We start from the raw sequence: 22869 nt of genomic DNA on the forward strand, positions 1-22869 counted from the left end.
ATGGTACAGCAAACAGAACATCAAACACGAAAACTGGTATTCCATCCCAAAATCTCCTTTCCTGCTTCCAAACTAAACAGGCTTCAAAGGGGAAGCTTGTTTGTGCTTCTGCACCAGGCGGGGCTTCTCCATGCTAGGGTCAGGCCTAAGGAGCAGGAGCAGGTTAAAGAGCACAAGAAACAAGCAGGGAAGGCTGTCGGCTTAACCCTTTGTGCTCTGGACACAGAGTGGGAATGCACTGAGGAAGCCTCACTGAACGGGAGTTGCCTGTACAGCCCCTGAGGGTCGAGGGCCCTGCCCCACTGAAGAAGGTGCAAACAGGCTGGCCTGTACTTCTGTGGCAGAGCTGTCATTTCCCAGCGCCCACGGGGGGCATCTATTTATTCTACGTGTGTCCTTTCCTGGGGGGTTGCGCATGTATTTACTCCCTCCCCGCCATATCTGCCTTTCCCTACTGAACCACAAGCTCCTCGAGGCCAAGGGCTTGCAGCTCTGCCTTTCCCTGGATGCCCCGGGAATAAGGAGACCAGGCACACAGTAGGGGCACAATCAGTGCTGGGGACCAAGAACCGTGCTAGCCTGGGATGGTGTCTGAAGCTCTTTCCAAGTCCTAGGGAGCTCCTCAGATGTCAGCAACCTCTCTCAGTTATACCATTTCCTGACCATTAGCAAAAGTGACCACTCACTCTCTTTCCCCTCAAAATCTCCCGGGGTAGGAAAGCACAGAGACACACTATCCTGATAGCTATCCCACCCCAGGATGCAGTGAGGGAAGAGGGGAAGCTGGAACAACTTGTCGGTCTTGCTGCTCTACTTCTGAAGAACAGAAAGCCTCCCCTTAGGTCTAAAGGCCTGGGTTTAAGAGGTTCTGGCCAGGCCACATGGGGAGGGGGAAGGAAGACAGGGAGGGTGGAGGCGGGACGAGGCCTGCTTCAGTGCCAACATTCTCAGGTGGTGCTAACGTGTTTCCCACAACCCCCCAGGGTTCTATAGCCTCTGCAGGGGCGGATGTTTCCTGCCCTTTGTTTCCACCCTCATCTGGCACTAAGACACTTGGGACTAGGAGGGGAGGCCCAATGGAACATCTTGGCATGGATGTCAGAGGTGGCGTGGCAGGCAGACTGCCAGTCTGGCAGCTTTTCCAGAGGACAAGGATCCCAAACTTGCTCCAAGTGGCTGCTGAGAAGGGGACACCGAAGAGCCAATCACCTCCTAGACCCTTTTCCTCCACAGGATAGCCATCAGCTATATTAGCTGTATCAATTATATTAGGAGCCTAGAGCCCAAAGCCCATCCTCAGGCTGACCCACCACAGAGCTCCAAGAACTAAGACAGTGCCTAGACAGTCCCTTGGAGACAGCCCAGCTGGGCTCTTCTGGCCTGAGGGTGGAAGAAAGCTAGCTGGGTCCTGAGATGCTGACCCTGCACCAGCATCAGTGACCAGACAGTGGTAAGGGCCCAAGTGGCAAGAATCCACAGGCATGAGCCAAGGGCTTACTCTGGAGGGTTTCCGTCAGCCTGGCCTTAGGGTGACACTGGCCAGAAGAATGCTACCTCGAACCAACAGAATGATCATGAAAAGCTACAAGACAATCAGACCAAAGGCATCTAACCACTTCAAAATCCTCCCAGCCTCCCTGCCAGACCACCCAGCAGCACTGCCGTTATCTGCCAGGGCTGAGTGTTTACCAATAACGGGAACCAGCTTTGCTGTTTTACTGCAAGCTTTATAAGGATAAAAACAAGGGCTGGGCTCATGCAGCCTCTGGTTGCTGGGACACAGGAGTCCATTTGCTCAAGCAGTTTAAGCCATGGATCAGCCATAATAATTCGAACTGCTCTGATTATTAAACAATTTTCCTTGCCCCATGCATACCCTACTTCCCTGCAAGTCCTGTCATACACACATAGCGGGGCTCTCTGGCTGCCTGGCCCCAGGGCCATGGGGCGTGTGTGGAGAGGGGGCTGCAGCACACGTGCAGGGGTGCTCTGGCCTGACTCACCGATGAGGGGCACCACCAGGATGTACTTCCTGCTCTCCAGCAGCCGTGCCAGACTGGCCAGGTGGTCAATGAAGCCGTTGGTGTCTGGTACAAGGAACAAGGGTCTGATCTCGAGCTCCATCTGCCTCATCTGACTCTGGTCCTCCAGGACAGCCTACAGGGACACAGAACCGTGAGTGAGCCAGAGTGAGTAGGCAAGCGGGGGGCTGAGCCAGGGCCCTGACTTCACAGTGTGTCAGCATCCTGCCCCCTGAAACTCTTCCCCCTCCAGAGGGACAGCCAGCCCCTGTCAGGCCTGAGGGACTGGCCCAAGGGCTGGGCAAAGTACTGCAATAAAAATCAACACGGACTAAATGGCCTGAGGAATGGGGTGTGACTAAAACGCTGCCTAGGACAGAGAGGACTCTGATGGTATTAAAAATAACAGGTTTCTGAAAGTAAGACCCTGGGCTAAAAGTCAATAAGGGAGAGTCAGTTTCCTTGGATATGAAAGTGGTTTTGCACACATTATCTAGACAGCACAGACAGGTACGGCTCAGGGCAAACACTTTATACATGTATCATTTGTTATTTCAGTTTACTCCACTGTGTAGTTAGGAAAAAAAAAAAGTTACACTCAAAGGCTATACAAAAACAGTGATGCCAACAGCGAATTATTAACACCCGCAGCAGCAGGAGTCCATGCAGTGTGATGGATTTGGACCCAACTCACATGCTTGCGAAGACTGATGAGAACAGCCACCCCCACCCACCAGCAGAGTGTTTCCTAACACTCTGTTTCCTAACGTGAGTCTTTTGTGCTCTGCTTGTGCTCCTTAGCGGCAGTTCTGCACAATCTATACCACCATTTACTCGATGTTTTTCATTAAATGGATTTTAAGCCAACTACTGTTTTTGGCTTAGCCACTTCTTAAGCAATGATAAGCATGGTATCAAGTTTACTAGTGCAAGCTGTCCTTCCATAATAAAAAGGCGAAGCGTCTCCTGTGCGTCCCTGAGAAACCATGTCACGCAGCACCAGTGAGCGGGGTGCACCACACCCCGAGAAGCACGTGGCTGAAGCCTTGTCTGTCTGATGGATGTTCTCCTCCTCCAGGGAAGCTCCGCGCACATCTGTGAGAGCCCGACTTTCTCAAGTCTGACAGAGCCCCGAGTGGCACGGGGCCCTCCGAGATAGGCTCTGGATATGTCTGTCACTATAGAGCACGGTCACTGTTGTGCTGCTTCCTCTTGTGGGGACCACGGCCAAGCAGCAGAATGATTTGCTGGCATCTGCCCAGTGTGCCCCCTGTGTACAGAGGAGGAGGGCACCAGCACAAACCTGGTGGGGACCAGTCCTGTCACTCCCCCACCCCCCAATCTTCTGCCACACACCAACTTGCAAGGACAGAGACACAGGCTCAGGGCAGGGGAGGAGATGTGCGTGCCAACTGAGACGGGTCCCACAGTGCCGGGCCTGGCCACTAACAGTCAGTGAGGGAGGCGCTCAGGTTTCACTGGCAACGACAGTAAAACTGAAAGGGCATGCCTCTGAATGCTGGGGGTGGCTTCTCTGTGACCTACTGGGGACCTCTTCCTATGACTAAGTCGTTGCTGCCACTGCCACCACAGCTGGTGGAAGGCACAGGCCACAGGCCACTGGCAGGCATGAGAAATGCGGCTGAGAGGCCCATTCTGCTGAAGTCTTCCTACTGCTCTCACCTCATCAGGGGAAAGTACCCCTGCTGCTGGCCATCTTCCCAGGGGACTGGGTCACAGTCCCTCCCCATGAGGCTGCCAACTACAGGATGACACACATTCCACTCAACTCAGCTTGGGGCATTTTTTTAAAAATTTATTTTTTCTTAAGATATAATTGACCTATAACATTGTTCAGCAGCTGGGGCATTCTGTAAGAACAGGGACTCTACCCTTTCTCCTCACAGGGGAGCAGCAGCATTCCTCTTGCTCATTCCCCCACGTCTTGCTGTTCTCTATCCAGCCAGGAACATTTTTTTTGGTATCGCAGGCACCCAAATCTTTCTCTCTCTGGGTGAGAAGGGACAGGACAGACAGGGACACAGGCTGCAAGAAGGCAGGGGCTCACGGTCCTATGCGAGCGCGAGGTCTTTGCCACCACCCCACTGCGACTCTACACATTTTCGTTTTCCTGCCTCCAGAAATGACAGCCCAGCTCTGGTTTGACTCTGAAGAGCAATGGGCTGCACGAACAAGAATGAGCTCCTGGGACCTTGTACCATCCCACCTTGAGAGAGCTGGCCTGTAAGCCAGGTGGCCAAGGGAGGCTGGGGGCTGACAGCCCGCCTGTGTGTTCTGTGGGCAGGGCGGGCGGAAGAAGTGCCCAGGAGCAGGGTACAGGGCAGCTCTAACCCTCGGACTTCTCTGAGCTCTGGCTCAGGGCCAGAAAGGTGAACAAAGGCCATGGCCTCTTAGGGAGGTGGCAACCTCGTTGGCTCCCCAGGGGTGGGGTGGGGTCAAGCTCTACGAGGGTGGTTGGAGCTGTGCTGCCATCATCCGGTCCCAGGGACGCCCGCAGACAACTTCCCTTAACCTGGCTCTGCCTAGTGAGTCACCACACAACTGCTTCCTGTTCCCCACATGCCCTCAAGAGTCTCAGGAGGTTACATGAAGCTGCTCCCCCTTCTCCTGGGGTACCCGTGGGCCTGGGGGGGGGGTGTCATACCTGGGTCATGAGACTGGCCCAGTCCCCTTCAAAAGAATGGCAGATCGAGGAGGGATCGGGAGTCCGCAGGCCCTCTTCTGTGGGTGTCTGTGTTTCCGGGCCCTCTCTGAGCGGCGCTGTGTGTGTGTGTGTGTGTGTGTGTGTGTGTGCGCGCGCGCGCGCAAGCGCGCGTGCGTGCGTTTAACATTTGCCCTCCCAACTTTTCCAGATTTTACCCGTCAGATTCCTGGCAGCTGTGCACGGCGCCTGTGCCGGCCGTCACGTCCCATTCCGATCTCTGGGTCGCACGGTGAGAGAAGGACACAGGATGCGCAGGGAGTGAAAAAGTGATGTCGGTGGGGAGAGTGCCAAGTCCCCACTCACAGCCATGGGACGCTTGGGGAGACGGGGGGAAGCAAGCTGCTGCGGAGTTCAGAGGCCGGTAGTGAGATTTATTTTTGTTTGTATGAGTAAAAAGCTGCAGAAGCCTCTGGTGGGGGTGAGGGGGCTCCATTGGAATGCTGTGATTCAGACAGACTAGCCCTGGCCTGGAGTCAAGTGTGCTGACCCGGAAGGAGAGTTCCACAGGAACCCTCCTTGCTGCAGCTAAGACTGGGCCACAGTGGTCCTTGGAGAATGAACTGAGAACCCAAGGAAAGCATGGACGCTTTGAATCAGATCAGTGGGAATAAGAACCAAGTTGTCACCAAGCATGGAAGGAAAAAAGAACTCAATTCTGTTTCAGGAAGGTGCTAAGTAACCCATTTTCTCTGAAGTATGAGAGCATCCTTGAGCAAGCCGGTGGGAAACCGGGAAAGAGATAATCTACAGTAACATCTAATGAGGAAGCTGACAGGCTTGGGAGAAGGGCTCGTTCACAGGTTCAGTTCCTTCTAGACAGTGGGGATGATTTGCGGATGCTGACCCACTAAAAATTGAGACACTGAGAATTACAAATAAAAGGTAACACAATTAATTAGCTCACACAGGAGCTGTGGAACTTGAAGAACCCACGTCATGAGGCAGAGTCACATCAAGAGAAGGCCTTCTTAGGTCTTCCTTCTGCTTAGGGCTCCACAGGGAGTGGGGCTGCTTCCTCCTCTCTCCTGGGTGATGGAGTCATTTATCCCTGGGCCTCTCTGGCCACAGCCATGTCTTCACCAGAAATGAGAAGTTCTGTACCACAGCAAATTTCTGGGCTCACTCTGTATGGGAAAGTATCTAGGAAAACGCCTGATCCACGCATCAGTAACTCCACAGGGGTCGCTTTCCTTTCCTCCTGCCCAGCTCCATGAGTCACCTATAGATCCAGGAGGGGAAACTTCTGGGGAAGCCACTTGGGGGCAGAGCAGGAGATAGGGAGGGGTGACAGAGAGGACTATTGATTTCTATGATAAGACTCATGATACTTATGGTTTCTTTTTTTCTTTAATGACATACGTGGCTTATTTTTAAAAAAATGAAAAATGGAAAAATGGAAATGAAATAAAAAAATAGGAAGAGTTGGTGAGATAACCACCAAAAGTGCAGACAGGCAGTTCCTTCGTGAGCCACAGAAACCAAAGGGACAGATGCTGCATTTGCTATAGAAAGCAGGCAGCGCCGTCTGCCGCCCTTGGGAACGCACGGTCGACCTCTGAGTTTAGCAGTCTGGGTGCTCATGGGAAAGTTTCTGCTTAGGATCCCTCCTCTGGAGGCGCAGCCAGTACCACAGAACTTAATGTATCCTTGCTTTCTTTTTAAAAGTTACAATTAGGATGACTTGCTTGCTACTTCTTATCATTTTATGAGGACTGATTTTATTTTCAAACTAGACTGTGAGGAGCGAATGGCCTTCTTTTCTTGTAGTTTCTTTGATAATACCTAGCATAGGGTTTGATATATTATAGGGGCTCAATGAGCTCAATCACAGAATCTCAGAGTTGGAGGGCATTTTAAAGATAATCTGATTGAATTTTATCTGCTCACTCTTGTTGTGAGAATGCCGAAGAAGTGTGCCCTTTCCTGATGGAGAGGGAGTGGCAGGCCTAGTTGACACCTCCGAGCTTGCTCTAAGCAGTGCTAGCCTAAGGGTGATCCAGCCAACAGCCTGACCATTCCGTAGGAGGAAAGGACCTTGTGGATGCTGCTGGAGCAAACTGGAGCCTAGCACCACAGTCTGTGGCAAAGCCGGAACGGGCTCTGGAACCGCTCGAGCAGGGTGGGCGGCTGCCCAGCTCTGCAGGCTAATGTGCTTTCCTGCCCCTGCGTGAACGTGCCCCTGGCCTGGTAGCGCACTGGCTCCCACCCTGCCTCCGACAGCTAGGAGCCAGGGCTGAGTGTCTGCCTTCCGCTAACTTCCATACAGGTGTGGGGGGCTCTGTGTGTGCCCCATTGTTCCACAGCACCACCCTCCCCCAGCTGGGTGGCAGTGTGAATGGGCTGCAGCTATATTTAGAGTGAAATTCCTGGGGCCACCACAAAGGAGTGACTGCATCTTCAGGAGGGTGGGTGGGCGGGAAGGGGACAGGGGAGCCAAGCTATTTTCAGAACACATGTCATTGCTGGCTACAGAGCAAGACTGTGGCCATAATGCCTAGGGAAACAATAGCTGTGGCCAGAGGAAGAGCCTGTTATGTTTCAGGTGGGATGTTTGCAACTGCTCAGGAAACCCGACCCCGCCCGACAGCAGCACAAATCACAGTAAAGCCTCGTGGAGGCAGAGAGGAGGCGGGGGATTCACAGGGCCAGGATGAGGTGCCAAGAAGCCACGCCTCATGCCTAGAGGCGGATTTTCAGTGACTGCTTTGCCCGAGGGGTATGATTAGGACTGAGACACCTCTGACCGATTTCCCAGACAAACCTTGTACCCTGCGCTCTGGTCTCTGTACAGCCCCCAAGAATGGCAATGGGAATGAAAAGGACTCGGTCAGAAAGCACTGAGGTGGGCAGAACTGACCTAATACGAAGAGGTTCTCAGGCAACAGGCAAAGCCTGGGCTGAGCCAGAGAGTGCGGCCTCAAAGCCCCAGGTGGGCGGACTTGGCCCCCCAGTATGCAGGGACTTGCCTGGGTGCAGTGGCTCCAGCTGCACAGGCCCTGAGAGCTGCCCACACCCCTATTCTGACCTCCATTCGGCCCCACTCACCAGCCTCTGTGCAACGCCGGAAGCAGGGAGGGACAGGCTGCAGAGGGAGGCCAGGTCTCGCCTCCCCCACCCCACAGATGAGCTTGGGCCCAAGGGTCTAGGGGAGAAGGGAAGTGGGGGTGTGGCCACAGCCCCAGATCTCAGTTGGACTTTATAGTCATCATGGGGGCCAGGAGGATTTTTTTCAACTCCATCTTCATATCCCCTTCCCCAAACATGTGTGGTTCCTGTTTTGCTGCATCTGTAAAAGGCGCCGGGAGCTGGGGACTTGCCTTACACCTCTCGGTTAACATCCCTGGAGACTGATGGAGTTCAGAGCACTGTAATTTACAGCCCATCTCTCCAATCTTAATTCACCCGATGCTCCTCTCTTCCTTATTGTATTAGTGTGACCCAGGTACCTGCCAACAATAATGGCCTCTCCAGCTAGGAGCCTCTCCCCCACTCCCAGGACAATTTATACCTTTTCCTTGGGATTTTCCCCCCTTAAATTAAACAAAAAGAGGAAAAATAAGAAAAGGTTAACATGGGTTTGGAGTGCTGCAGCCCCGTGGTTCTGGGCAGGGAGCCAATGGCCCGAGGGCACACACATGTGTGTGCTCTCCCAGAAGGGCCTTCACCGGCCCTGTTTTACAGCCACCTCGGCACAGACTCCAGGGTTCACGCATATGGCCAGACAGATGTGTCTGGCTTACGTTCAAGGCTGGAAAATGAAGAATTATGGAAGTGAAGGGCCCCGGGCATTAAAAGGGAGGGGGGGAAGGAAGGGGGGAATTTTTCCTCTGCTGAGAAATCCTCCTGTGGCTGTGAGGCTGGAGGAAGAAGGCTGACAGGAGGCAGGGCCGCCAGCAGTGGTACATGTGGGGCCTGTTCTTAAAGGGGCCACAGCAACCTCAAGCCCCAGCTGGCCCACAGCAGGCCTTTGGTGCCCAGGACCGAGCAGCCTGCTCTGAAGGAGGTGACAGGGACAACAAGCTTCCCGAGCACGAGCGGCCACAGGCACCAAACATCAAGTCTCATACAAGACCTCCTGTTTGTAAGGTACTGCTTGCTGCTGGAGAGGCCAAGCTGAGCACGGCGCTCCGCACAAGGCCATGCCCCCATGGCACACGCTCCCACGGCATCCTGTACTTCCCCGCGGCAACCACGCACGCTCACACCTCCAATCGCTGGCTTCTCCATTCACTGTACGCTCTGTACATTCTGGTGGGACTTCTTTGGTTCACTCCTGTGTCCCCTGACCACCAGCCTCACACATACTCATCACCACTTATTAAACTGAGCTGAAGACAGGGTACTTGCTTCTAAGGAGTTCACAGTACCAGTGGGGCGGGTGGGGTGGGAAGGTCGGGCGGGGAACAAGTCCAGAAATAACTGTAATACGAGACATGATATAAGTATCACAAATGAAGTATAAATCAGTGCCACAGGAACACTGAGCAAAGAGAGATGAATTCCTCCTGCGGGGTATCAGGAAAGGCTTCACTGGGGAGATGAAGTTTCATCTGAGGATTGAAGGAAGAATAGAGTTTCAACAGGTAACAGGAAATGTGGAGCAGAAAAAGGGTATCTTGGTCTGAGGGAACAGCATGAACCGAGACCCAAGAGTGGGAAAGGGTAGACCATGTCAGGGGACAGTGAGAGGAGAGGACGGTTAGTGTTGTTGTTCAGGTAGAAGGGCCTTAGTGTCTGGACAGGCATGTTACACACACTTGCTGAGGTAGGTGCTGTTACCACTTTCATTTTACAGATGAGGAAACAGTTTTAGAGGAATTAAATAATAAATAATAATAAGATAGTAAGGCTCATGGGGGACAGGAGAAGAGGCTGGAAAGACTGGGAACAGATGAGAAAACCTCCAATGCTATAATAAGGAATTCGACTTTATTGCCGAAGCAAAGGCCCCAACGATTTCTGAGCAGGGAAGTGGCTCTTCTAGGGAAGAGGATGATAAAAGCACACGAGGTGTACTGGAGGCGCTGAGGTGACAGGGTCCTGTATCACGTGACTCCAGGACCTGCCATTCACAGGCTATCAAGTGAACAGCACCCCCTGGAGTTGTGCAATGCATGGACCTTGACTGCTAAAATCTGAGTCAATATGTGGACCAGAACAGCAGTTGTGGCAATGGGAACAGATAAGTGAGAAAGGGATAAGTGAACAGACAGGGTTTGATAAGAAATCAGACATACGGGGTTAAAAGTCAGTGAGGAATTTTAAGAGGATTCTCTAGTTGCTACTGTCTATTAAGTCACTGAACAAATATTTGCTGAGTGCCAACTCTGCACACTGAGACTGAGAAGTAACAGAAAGGAAGGAGGGGACCAAGAAGAGAATGGTGGTGAGGAAGCCTAGGAGGGTGGTGTGGCCAACGGAGAGGGAGAAAACGAGGGCTCACTTGTGCTTAACTGTGGGTGGAGAACCCAGTGCTATAGGGATGTTAACTACAATGCAGACTGAGACCTGATAAAGACAGGTACTTGGTGACTTCTGACAGAACAGTTTCCGTAACTGCTGGGTTGAGGGTCAAGACATGGAGGTGGTGAGTACAGACAGAACCTTTGGGAGACTGACGATGAGGAAGAAAAGAACCACAGGACAGGAAGAAAGACAGCTTGAGGATGAAGTTGCTTTGCAGTCCACAACAGACAGTTCCATACAGGTCCCAGAAGGGCTGAGGAGGCAGCCACACTATGACGAAGACCCAGGAGAGGTATCACACACTTGATTCCAATTGGCAAGTGGACATGAATGTCTCAAGAACAATGGACCCCAAGTGGTATTCATTCCCCTTCCCAGGAGAGAGTTCTGACTCGTGTTCAGACAAATATCAGACCACAGTGACCATTTAAGGAGCACACGCTGTGTGCCATTCGTTGTGGTAAGTGCTGTACATGCATTGGCCCCTGTAGGCCGCATAGCAATTCTAGGAGGTAGGTGCTATTACCACTTTCATTTTACAGGTGGAGAGACAAGTTCTGAGAAGTTAAAGTGCCCAACATCACAGAGCCAGTAAGTGGTGGAGCCCAGAATGCGATCAGGTCTGTCTGACCACAATGCACTAAGCCCCACGCCAAAGGCAGGGGCGGCTCAAGAGAGGATTGAGAACAAGACATTCCTAAAGAGTCCTGATGCCTCCCCATGCTTACAGTCTTTAAAGTCTTTAAAGGGAGGACCATGATGGGCTCTTCCCTGTCTGCCCCGAGCCCTAGATAAGAGGAAGTGAGCTTCTAGTGCAAAAGGACAGACCTGGGAGAGCCATAAAGAAAAACTTGCTGCAAGGGCAGGTATGGGTCCACAGAGAGCTGACGGTGGAGGACCCTGGTACAGAGAGGAAGCAGTTTCTCTCTGGGAGGGTCCAGAGTGTCCTGTCCAGAGAGGCTCGGCCATTACACTGGGAATCCAGATAAGCAGACCTTCTCTTGTCTGGTAAGACATGTGGCAATGACATTCTCTTCCCTGGTAAGAGGTATGCTCTAGAGAGCATCTGTGACCGCTCCAGGAGCATCTGGATAAGGTTTAGGGGCACTCTGAAGCCCCTGAAATTGTGTGGAAGGTTGTGTATATGTGGGTGTATATGCACCGATCATCGGATTCTCTGAGAAGAATCTGCTTCTGCCTTGCAGTCTATGAGGAGGGAGACTACAGGCACGTAAGTGCTGTCAGAATTTGGTGACGGACAAAGACAACGGGTAGAACCAGTAAAGGACACTGCAAGACAGTCTCTTCCTGAGAGGGTCCCGCTCACCCCTACTCGTCATGCCCTAGACAGCCACCACCCTGATGGAAACCACCCTCCCCAGACAGGCCCCACCTGGATCTTTTCTTGGCGACGCTGCTGCTCAGCTATCTTCCTGGCCAGAGCCAGCTTCTTGGCCCGAAGCTCCCTGATGTCATCTTCACCCCCACTGCCTTCGGCTTCTGAATCTTCCTCGAAGTCTTCAATCACCACGTCCTCCTCCTTCGGGTGGTGGAGCAGGCCAGAGGAGAGAGGAGACTGTGAGCCCATGGCACTTACCAGACCCACCCTCCTGTCCTTCCAGCACTTCCAATTCCATGCTCTTTTGGGTCTTCCTTGCAAAGGGCCCCAAGGTGTACACTTCCCTCAATTCAGGCAGAGAGGGAATAGAGAGAAGCCGCCACCTCACCTCCCCCTACCAACTGCTCCCTTCTGTACTCCAGGCTCTTTCCTCTTGGAGAGTCACAGGTCCATGCCAGAAGTCACTCACATACACATCCACTTCCATGCTTATACACACACTCACCAAGTGAAGCTTTGAACCTATTTTCATTTTGAAATCACCAAAGGGGAAAACAACAGAGAAAGTTAAACCACTCAATTTAAATCTAATTCCTGCTAATGATCTGATAGGAATCAATTTTGGCCAAGATCTGGGATTTAGGCATAGAAGCTCCCCTGCCCCCCAGATGGCTGCAGGGAGCAGATGCTGTAGCTCAGCAGACCTTGCCCTGATTTCTTTTTAAGACTACAGCCTGGTGGTGTGGGGCCTGCTAAGCCCCATTATAGGAATTCACATGACATGACCTTGCTCAGCTGCCCTCTTGGGGTCTGGGCAGGCTAGGAGATAGCCGGCTGGCTAGCTTCAGGAGCCTCTTGCCAGGCTGGCTGGAGCCTTCCCCAGGGATGGCCCTCCCTGCTTGTTGCCTCAGCTCTCAGAAGCCCCCACTCCCCGGGTGGTCCCAGGCTCCATTCCTTACTCTCTCACTTCTGACCTTGGTCAGCAGAGAACAGGCAGCTGCCCTAGAGCATGTCCTCTGAGGGACAGGATTAGCATGGGTAATGGAGTGATTAATAGGAGAAGATTCCTGTGTTTCTACCTGGATGACGATAATGACACTGATTATGACAATAACAGCTACTATTTACTGAATGCTCACTATTGGCCAGATAACTGGGTTAAGTGTTTTTCACGTATCAACTCATTTAATACTCATGATGGTCTTTGAAATAGATGCTACTATCATCCCTATTTTATAAATGAACACACTGAGGTTCGGAGAGTTCAATGATTTGCTCAGGGATAACAGTTAATAAGTGGCAGAGCAGGGATTCAAATCCCAGTGAGTCTGACTCCAAAGCACGTGCTCGTACCAATAAGAGTGGGCAAGAAGCACAGCGCTGGGGTCTGGAGTCTAGACAGCAAGGCAGACCAGCCCTGAGAAGCTCAGCTTTGCCAGGCCTCCAATAGGCCCAGCTGGGATGTGTTCGGTACAGTCTGCTCTCTTCTCTATCCACCTCGAGATGATATTCTGATGGATTCTCTTGGCTGAAAGTGGTTGGTAAAGTGTGTGGGTGGGTAGGTGATGCTTTGTCTTGGGAGCAGAATCTAGGGAGGTAGGAAGACAAGTGTTTTGGCAGCATCACTAAGGAATAGGACTCTCTTCTGCTCATGAAGAGTGATGTCTGAAGAAACAGAATCACCACCCCCTTGTTCCTCCGCCACCTAGCTTTACTGACTCAGTTTTGCAGTTTCAGGAGAGACGGGGGTCTCAGGATGAAGCTAGAACTGTCGCCATCCCAGAAATCTCAGGGGTCTGGGACACTGTCTACAGTGACCATGCATGTCACAACCCACAGGCTATAGTGTCACAGGATTCATTTCCAGGAGGCCCAGCACATGAGAAGGAGGAAGACTCTCTTACACACTTACTTCCTTGTTCGTGGGGTTAACCTGAACCGGCGTGAGTGGGACAGGCTGTTTGACCAGCCTGTGGGGTAACACCGCCTCTGCCTGCTCTATCAGGGATACACAGGGTTATCATGGGTCTTGGGGGGTAAGCTTGACTGAGGTCAAAAGGGGGTCAGTGAGGCTTGTCTGAGGTTCACTCAGCTCTCACAGCAAACGAGGAAGTGCAGGGTTATGAAATTACACAGACCAGGGTAAGCAGGGTTTCCCAGGGGCCACTACCATAAAGGAACCCAGGAGGCTCGTGGGAAAAGGAAGAAGTGGGCAGCACGGTGTGGGTCACAACCTTTGTCTGGTCAACGGGCCTTAGGAGAAAGAGAGTGGCACAGCCAAACTCTGGGCTGAAGAGCTGGTCTGCTCCTCATGAGTGGCGGAGACCCTCCCTGGCTTTTACATTGTGTCCTTGTCTGTGGGCCTCACTTGCCTAACTGGATTCGGTACTACAGGCTCCACTGGCCAGACGACATCGCTCCTGGCAATCCTGGAGAGCTGGCGTAGCTTCCTTTCCACTGTCTGCCTCAGCCGTGAAGTGCGGGTGAGAGAGCTGGCCGAGGCACTGCCCCCCCCATGCTTCCCTGCACAGGCCCAGGGCTTGGGTGGCACTGCTCTGTCCCGCCTGAAGCCTGGACACCCCGATGGCTTCAGCAAGCCCACTGCCTCCTCCCGTAATGACAGCTCATTCTTTCCCATTATTCCCTGCCCAGGTTTCATCTGGAGTCTGGAATCATGGGCTCAGCTTTATCCCTGGAACCACCTCTGTCCTGGAAGCTGAGCCCTGTGTCATCAGGGGTGGGGTGGGGTTCTCCAGCTATTCTAATGAAGCCAGTCCAAGACTCTGCTGCTCTGAAGACTCTGAACCAAAGGTGGCCACTCTATCACTGGTTCAGATCACAAACGACAGCTTCCAGCTGACATCTGGCTTCCCTGGCCTGTTGCTGATTTCATCCCTGCACCCCACCCTGCTCCACCAGGCGCTGGAGACTGCTCTGGGCCAAATGACTGTGTTGGCCTACGGCTGACCTGGCCTCTGGCTAGAATCACTTCCGTCCCTTCCTGAAGTCCCACGTTCCTTCCCACCTAAGTCTCCTCTGTCTTTAACACTGTGGGATAAAAAAGGAGAGTCCATCTCTAGGCCAAAGTGAGCTGTGTGTGCACACATACCCAGACAGAGTTACTAAGACATACAGCAGGGCAGCTGGCAGTGCTATTAAATGCATACATGTGCCGACACTGTCACACACTCACATTTATTCAGAATCCACAGCCAGCAGGAAAGCTGGCAGCAGAGTTCAACTTAAACTGACACACAAACCCAGCACATACAGACCGACAACAACAATCACCCTCAAAAATGCGTCGGAGGGCAACTGTCGGTGGGGTTTAGCCAGGGTGGGTACACAGTCTCGTGCGCATGCGTGCGCACACACACATATACACAAGGTCTGGAGTGAGGCAAGGGCTACAGGAACAACCAAGGGCAAACAAACAAGAGGAGAATTCCTTAATCACATCAGGATGTGCAGGAGGGAGGGAGGGAGGGAGCGAGGGAAGGAGGGAGGGAGGGAGAGTAGGCCGGGGGAGGGGGTGATTTTCCACACGGGGCCAGCAATGTCAGCTCTTCCTGTACGTGTGCTGGAGGCTGGAGTTCAGGCCTGTGCTGCGCTGAGCACCACACATCTATAAACTTGATCCTCAGCCTGAACCCTAGCACCCCCCCACTCCCTTTCCTAAGCCTCCCGAGCTGCACATTATTAAACTCTTTCTTTCCCTCCCTTCTCCTCCAATGCAACATTAAAAAGAAGCATCTGGAACTCGTAGGAGACTGAGATGGAGACACTGGGGTGGGACGGGCAGGAAGGGGCACCAGCAGAGTGCACTCTTGAGAAGTTGGCTGGTCACGTCCACATCCATACTGCTCTGAGTGGTTATAAATAACCGGGTAGGAGCGGCAGCCATGGGCAGAACAGGGTTGGGGGTGGGGAGGGGAGCCTTCCCCTCTGCCACAGCGGGCTCTCCCCGCACAGTACCTCATCTTCCAGTTGTTTTCCCTCTTGGCTTCCCATTTCCTTTCCCATGGTGTCTGGGACGGGTGCCACTGACACATATTTTCCACCCTTGAATGCCAGCAGAGGCTCTTCTTGTCCACAAAGGGCTTCCAGAAAATACTTCAGCACTGTGACCCTTTTGCAGTCGGCTGCAATAACCTACAGGGCGAGAGGGAGAGAAGAGAAACAGCATTTTCTGAAAGGGAAGATGAAGATGACAGGCATTGTTTGCTAGCAGAGGGGCACATGAGAAGCGTGTTAGTTACTGGATGAGGCTGTAGAGTGAACAAGTGGGACTCTGAGTGTGTATGAGATTGTGAAGGAGGGCCGGGGGCGGGGGTTTGAGAGGACTAAGATCCTCTAGAGGAAGAAAGTCACTGTCTCGAGTTAGGTCATCCATGGGGGGGCAGACAATCCCATGTCCAATGACAGGTGCCCTCTGTGGCTTTTGCCTTTCTTCTGCTCAGGTCCTGATATAAAAAAAGAATAAATTAAATTTGTCTAAGTTTAGTATTTAATTGATAGAAGGAAGGGTAGAGTGCAGAACACTGGGTTTCACAGAACACAGCTTCTTGGTACCCTCACTGCCACTCTCCATCCTCCTCCCAGCTCCCCTCTCTCTAGGCTCCCAAGAGGAGCACTTCTGGCCTGAGTGCAAAATGAACGATGAGGGCTTTCTTGGCTGTTTCATTTCAGCTAGATCACTTTGGGCTTCCCCTGACAGGTTCCTGCTCCACCCAAGAGCTTCTCATGCTCAAGAGACTGGGGTCAGGCAGGAAATTGTTGTCAGGAGAAAGGAGACAGGCAAAGCAGGTAGGGGGTGTTTCACCAAAGCTCTGCTCCTCCAGGGGTTCACGCCATCCTGTTCCCATGTGGCCACATCAGCACATAAGCCAGTGCTGTCAGAGAAGCTGGGGCTGATTTAGCTGAAATGAAATTCAATAGCTTGAGCAATCGTCAAATCTGTAAGTGTCTCAGATGACGTTTCCATAGTCACTCTGTCTGGGGTCCTTCTCCTGCTAGACCACACAGATGTGTCCTCACTTGCAAACCCATCTGCGCTGCTGGCACCCTTTCATGACCTGCTGTTCATCTCCCCAAGGGAGAGGAGGAACCCTGCTTGATCTGGAGCTTGGAAACTGGTGAGGACCATCACCCCTTCATCAGCACTGACTCCAGCCCCTATAGAGTGTCCCCCATTCCAGAATGTGAAAGTGACCGCTATGTCTATATCACAAAGTAAAGTACTAACTTGGGAGACTGGCTTTGATTGTTTGCTCATTGTTTTTCACAGGTGCATATATCCCTCATCTGGGCAATAACCCCACTGGTAGCAAAGGACACATCTTGTACTTGCTTTCCTGTCAAGGGGTGCTAAGGACAAGTGGGGCACACAGGAGGCTCACAATAAGGACGGATGGGCACAAGGAAGCTCGGCTGGGTACCACAGAAGCATGCAGCAGGCACGATCCAAGTCTTCTAGGACACTGTGGAAATGAGTACTACTGTGCCAGCTGGCTAGCCAGGGCAAATGCAGCACACACCAGTCAACTGTGACTCCAACTCTGTGACTCTATCCTCTGCTGCCTCTCTGCGCCAAACCTGCTCTTCTCCCTGCCTGGGTGCGGCTCCTGCTTACCCTCACTACGGCCCTGGGAGCATTACAGGCCTGACTCTCAGGCTAAGGACCTTGACCACCTCCCCCTGAGAAGCTGACCTAACAGGTGCTCAGCTACCCAGAGAAGGCTTAGGAAAGGACAGCCATCTTGAGTTTGGGGTGTCCAGTCCTGGCTTGGGCCAGGGCAGGTAACCATAGGTTCCATTGCGTGCGTTCAAACATGTCATGAGGAAGGCTAGAAATACAGAAGCAGGGGCTAAAACACATTAAAGAACAGAGCTGCAATGAGTAATGGCCTGGCAGGCAGCACGCACAGCGGCCTCCCTGCATCCCCAGCCTCTCACTTGCAGAGGAAACTTCTGCATTTCCACAAGACTGCCAGTTTCCTCTCTGTGGTCTAATTTTAACCACCTTGTCGTTACAGTGTGTGTCAGCCACCTGACCCCACTATGACCTCTGACCTTATGCCCCAGCTACTGCTTGCACTATGGAGAATTATGTAATGGGTCCAGGACTTTCCTTTTCAGTGTGAGGCTGTTACCACTGAATGGAGAGGAGGTGGGGGTAGAGGGGTGAGAGGAAGACAGAGAAAAAGCTTGCCATGGTCCTTGGCATCACCTGGTTGGTGAGAAGTATGCAGGCACTCCTGCTGAGCGTGCAGCAGAAATTTGCCCAGAAAAGGAGTGTGTGTCCATGGCTATGTGTGCTCACTGATAGGCAATGAGGAGAGTTCCTGCTGTTCTAGCATGCGCTGGGTGGCATGCTCAAAGGCTCAGGAAGACAGTGTGATTCCTGGCCAAGAGGGAGAAAGGGCACATGTGTGGACGTGGGACTCCTGGAGATGGGGATTTCCAGGGCACAGCGGGACCCAGGGATGCAGACATCCTGAGCCTGCCGGCAGCACATCCTTAGGGGATCAGTGGGGATTGTCATTTGCATGGACACAAAAGCAAAAAGGAGTGTCCCCCCACCTTTGATTGTCACCCGAATGTTTAGAAGGAACATGGTTTCCTTGGGGATTTTGTCTGCTATGGCCATTAGTTTCTTCCCTAGGGGACTTCTGGCTGATTCTCAAAGGGCTTTGATCCAGTGGAGTCTCTGAGCTGCCACTAAGAGGTGTGGAGAGAATTCTACACGTTTGCAGAGAGAAAAGCCACCTAGCCTTTTGGAATTGCGAACTCTCTCCCCTACAATCCAACTAGTAGGGAGGACAGCCAAGGTTGTGCCATCCCCCTAGGTTTCCAAAGGGCACTGCAAGTGAGCATGGGCTTCTAGTTATTTAGTAGATGGGGGAACTGAGGCACAAAGTCTAGGGCTTGCCCAGGGGCACAGAGAAACCTTTGTCTCCAGCCCGCTGACCTATCTGTTAAAGCTTTCTGCTTTAAGGCAGGAGGAATGAGTCCAGCAGGGCGAGCACTACAGTTCTCTTGATCCTGCAGTCTACAAGAGGCTTATGGCAATATTCTCCCAGACAAAGCCTCCAGCACTTGGAGTCAGGGGAAAAAAGCATAAATATGGTTAATAAGAGACATCATGATAGAAGAAGCCCTTCGAACCACCCACAAAGAGCCAACTCCAAGATGATCTTCGGCTGGCCAAGGAGGACTTCCTGGTAGGACAGGGGTTAAAGCTGGGCTCCCTGGCTGGAGAGGAAGGAGTCCAGCTGAAGTCTATGACATAATCTGCACAACAGCTCTGTTCATGAGTACAGTTTTCCATTCTGTATCAATGAAAACACAGAATGTAAGTGATCTGTACACTGCAGCTCTGGGCAAACTCCAGATTCTCTAGAGGAGAAAGAGCTGGCAGAAGAGGCCTCCTTCCCGGGCTGTTAACAGGCTGGGCTGGCCTAGAGCTAGAGGCAGGTATGAGGGCTGCTGGCGAGGGAATACCCCAGGGATACCCTGGGATCCAGCACATTCTCAGTAGCAGTCCTGGCCTTTCTGGAGGGAGACTCACCGTGTAGGAGATTACCAGGAACTCCCAGAGTGGATGGGCAAAATGTCTCACACAAATCACTCTAGTCAGCTTTGAGAAGAAAACTGGGGCTTTAGGTCAAGGAAGACCTAAAAGAAAGGCCCCCAGAGAAAGCCCCTTTCCCTTCCCCTGAAGCCCATCTGAGGCAGCGAGCCCCACCAGTGGGAACTGAAACCTCTAGCTTCAGGGCTCCAGTTATCGCTGGATCAGGTCCACACGCAAAGAACCAAGCAGAAAGGAAAACTGAAAGTGAGATGTGGCAAGGCGATACAAGAGCCTGGCCTGTCCGAGGCTCAGTTCCTTAGAGATACAATGTGAGCATGCATGGGGTAAGTAGAGGTTGGAACTACATGGAAGGTTAGGTCTTGTGGAAAGCAGAAAGAAACCTCTAGGTTAAGAGAGAAGGGGGAAGGCAGACTGAGCTACTGGTCTGGGGTACCTTGGGGAGGGGTGGTAGATAAGCAAGGAATGGATTTCTCTGGAAACTCTCTATAGCCACTTGGGAGGGGACAAGCCCAGTCTGGGCAGACATGCCCTGGAAGGAACAGAAAAAGAGATCTAAGCTGCCTTATGGAAGATGGGGGAGGGTGAGAGAGAAAGAGTAAAGGAACTGAGTACCAGGTACCACAGACTGATGTACCCTGAGTTGTAAGACTTAACACCTTACAGCTGCCACGGGGGAGGGAGAACATTCTTCCTTTCTGTGCACCCATGTAGCCAAGGAATAGGAGGCATCACAGAGCTGAACCAGGTTTCTGGATGCAAGCTCTAGGAAATGAGGGGCTCATGCCATCTTTACTGTGTTCCTGTTATCTCAAAAGGCTTCTTGGAAGGCATGAAAGCAAAACAGTGGCTGGTTAGATTCTGAAAAATTTCTTGTTCTGATCTTTTGGTTTGGGGGAATCAGAATTTAAACCTATACTATCAGCCAGTTCTACTTTTTCTGGTCTTAAAAAAGTCCTGCTCACTACTGCTCCTCTGGTTAAAGAGAAAAATCACATGGGTTTTCCTCCACAAACTTAAGTTTACAGGTTGTTTTTCTTGTTTCTCTAAATGGAGCCAATTATTCTCACATTTGTTGAAACCTTCAATCAAACTTTATAGCTTGTTAATTTTACAGAATGTCCTTAGAGCAAATAAGATGCAGACAGGAAAGTGAAGTCTTGCTGAGATTATTAAGAAGGCTTAAAATAGCCTACAAATCCACCACCAAGGCTGGTGAATAGAGGCTGCTTGGCTGGCTTCTGAGGTCAATTAGCAATGGGTTAATTACCATCTTTAATAAGCCAAGCCTACAGGATTGCCTACAAGAAGCTAAAGTCAGACTAAAGTGTTTTCACAAACTGGGAATCTCTAGTTATTCACAAACTCACCCTCACAGGAGCCTGCAGGGTGGGAAGGACAATTCTGTAGTGGCCAAGGGTGGGTCAGCCTAAGAGGTCTGCCAATGAAAGTTCAGACACAGGGAATCCTCTGGAGCTGGGAGGACAGAGAAGTGGTTTATTCACATTCCTAGAGGGAGGGGCTTCCAGGCAGGGAGCAGACTCCAGAGGCAGGAGGGAAGCTGGCCATAAGGATGCACAAGTACTCTGAAGACACAGGAAGCAGCTTACAATGGGGGAGACAGACACTGGTAGCCTACCTGAATCAGAAGAAATTGGTACTGAACTGTGAGAGAGGGTCACGGGTCAGAGGGGAAAGAAAGGAGACCTGTGCATGTGCTGAATGATAAGGGGGACAGAGGGAGAAGAAGCATGGGTCCTTGTGCTGGAAGCATAACCTGACCACCTCTGGGTGTACCATCCAAAGGAATCAATAGCATTTCACTCCTTCCCTATCCCTGCTGCAGCAGGGCCCCATATCCATGCAAGGCAGCTGAACAGAGGCCCCGCCCTCAGTCACTTTTGATTCCAATGTCCAGACCCAGCACTCCTGAGTCCTACGGTTAGTCTCTGTTAGTTGAGAGGTCAGTGAATCACAAGATGAGATGGCTAATGTCATTGATCAACCCACAGCAACCACCCCAACCCACATGGCTGGTCCCAACAGCTGTGTTTTTTTTTCCTAGTGGAGGCAATGGGGGCCATTATCCATCAGCTGGCAATGCAGAGATGCCTGTTCAGAGTGGCAATGGCAGCCTGCTCGCCTCACCCACATCTGTGTGTGTGTGTGTGTGTGCACCTGCACCCCTGCACTGTCCTTAAGTCTCACAGAGAGGGGTAGGTGGGAACTGGAAAATGGTTAGGTGGGAAGACTTGCGGGAGAAGGAAGAGACTACTCTAATAGTTTTACTGTATATTCTAAAAGGTACAGGTACTTGGCTACTGAAAGGGAGATTATGTTTACCCTGGAGGGAGAGTTGAGAACAGAATTGTGGAGCATACACTGGCAGTGAGAAGGTAAGTACCAACAGCAGGAACAATGGGTCCACTCCGGAAAGAGGCAAGTTGAAGCAATAAAGGGGGCGGATAAAGAGTCTGGGCTTTGGGGGTGCCTGGGTGGCTTAGCTGGTTGAGCATCCAACTCTTGGTTTTGGCTTGGGTTGTGATCTCAGGGTTGTGGGTTTGAGCCCCACGTTGGGCTCCCTGCTCATCGGGAGTCTGCTTGACATTCTCTCTCTCCCTCTGCCCCTCCCCACCATGGACACACACACTCTATCTCAAATAAAGAAATCTTAAAAAAAAAATCTGGGCTTCATAGTCGGACGTGAGTTTAAGTCTTTGTTTTAATTAAAAATATTTATTCATTTGAGAGGGAGAGAGAGAGACAGCATGCATGCGAGTAGGGGGAGGGGCACAAAGAATTCTTGAGCAGATTCCCCCTTGAGTGCGGAGCCCAATGTGGGGCTTGATCTCATGACCCTGAGAGCATGACCTCAGCAGAGATCGAGAATCAGATGCTTATTAACCAACTGAGCCACCCAGGTGCCCCTTGAATTCTAGTCTTTTTTCAAAAAATATATTTTAACAAAAAGTATAGACTTTTAAAATTTTTATTTATTTATTTATTTTTATTTATTTTTAAAGATTTACTTGAGGGGCTCCTGGGTGACTTAGTCATTAAGCATCTGCCTTTGGCTCAGGTCATGATCCCAGGGTCCTGGGGTCAAGGCCCGCATGGGGCTCCCTGCTCAGCAGGAAGCCTGCTTCTCCCTCTCCCACTCCCACTGCTTGTGTTCCCTCTTTTGCTGTCTCTGTCAAATAAATAAAATCTTAAAAAAAAAAAAAAAAGATTTACTTATTTGAGAGAGAGAGCGAGAGTGAGAGAGAGAGAGAGAGAGAGAGAGAGAAAGCATGCGCATGCGCACACAAGCGGGAGGGGCAGGGAGAGGGAATCTCTAGCAGATTCCACACTGGGCACTGAGCCTGCCACAGGACTCGATCTCACAACCCTGAGACCATGACCTGAGCGGAAACCAAGAGTCGGACGTTTAATCAACTGCACCACCCACGCGCCCCAAGTTCAAGTCTTTTTTTTTTTTTAAAGATTTTGTTTATTTATTTGAGAGAGCTAGAGAGAGAGAGAGTGAGAGCGAGAGAGAGCACGAGTTGGAGGTGGGGAGAGGGAGAAGCAGGCTCCCCACTGAGCAGGGGAGCCCGACGAAGGGCTCAATCCCAGGACCCTGAGGATCATGACCTGAGCGAAAGGCAGACGCTCATGAGCCACCATGGCACCCCCCGAGCTCAAGTCTTTTTTTTTTTTTTTAAAGATTTTATTTATTTATTCGACA

At 51.7% G+C, this 22869-nt stretch overlaps 1 protein-coding gene across 2 annotated transcripts in view; it reads right to left on the minus strand.

The window, feature by feature from the left end:
• The window catches only part of SMG6 (SMG6 nonsense mediated mRNA decay factor), a 229962-nt gene that overhangs the window by 6524 nt on the left and 200569 nt on the right, over positions 1–22869 (minus strand). For both annotated transcript variants that reach the window (XM_040641151.1, XM_008695274.2), the window contains 3 exons: positions 15527–15703; positions 11606–11752; positions 2004–2157 (listed from right to left, as the gene is read on the minus strand). In XM_040641151.1, coding sequence (XP_040497085.1) covers positions 2004–2157; positions 11606–11752; positions 15527–15703 — 478 coding nt within the window. The remainder of the gene's footprint in view (positions 1–2003; positions 2158–11605; positions 11753–15526; positions 15704–22869) is intronic.

This window comes from Ursus maritimus, unplaced genomic scaffold (assembly GCF_017311325.1).
Source record: "Ursus maritimus isolate PB19 unplaced genomic scaffold, ASM1731132v1 scaffold_24, whole genome shotgun sequence".
In the NCBI taxonomy this organism is placed as follows: Eukaryota; Metazoa; Chordata; class Mammalia; order Carnivora; family Ursidae; genus Ursus; species Ursus maritimus.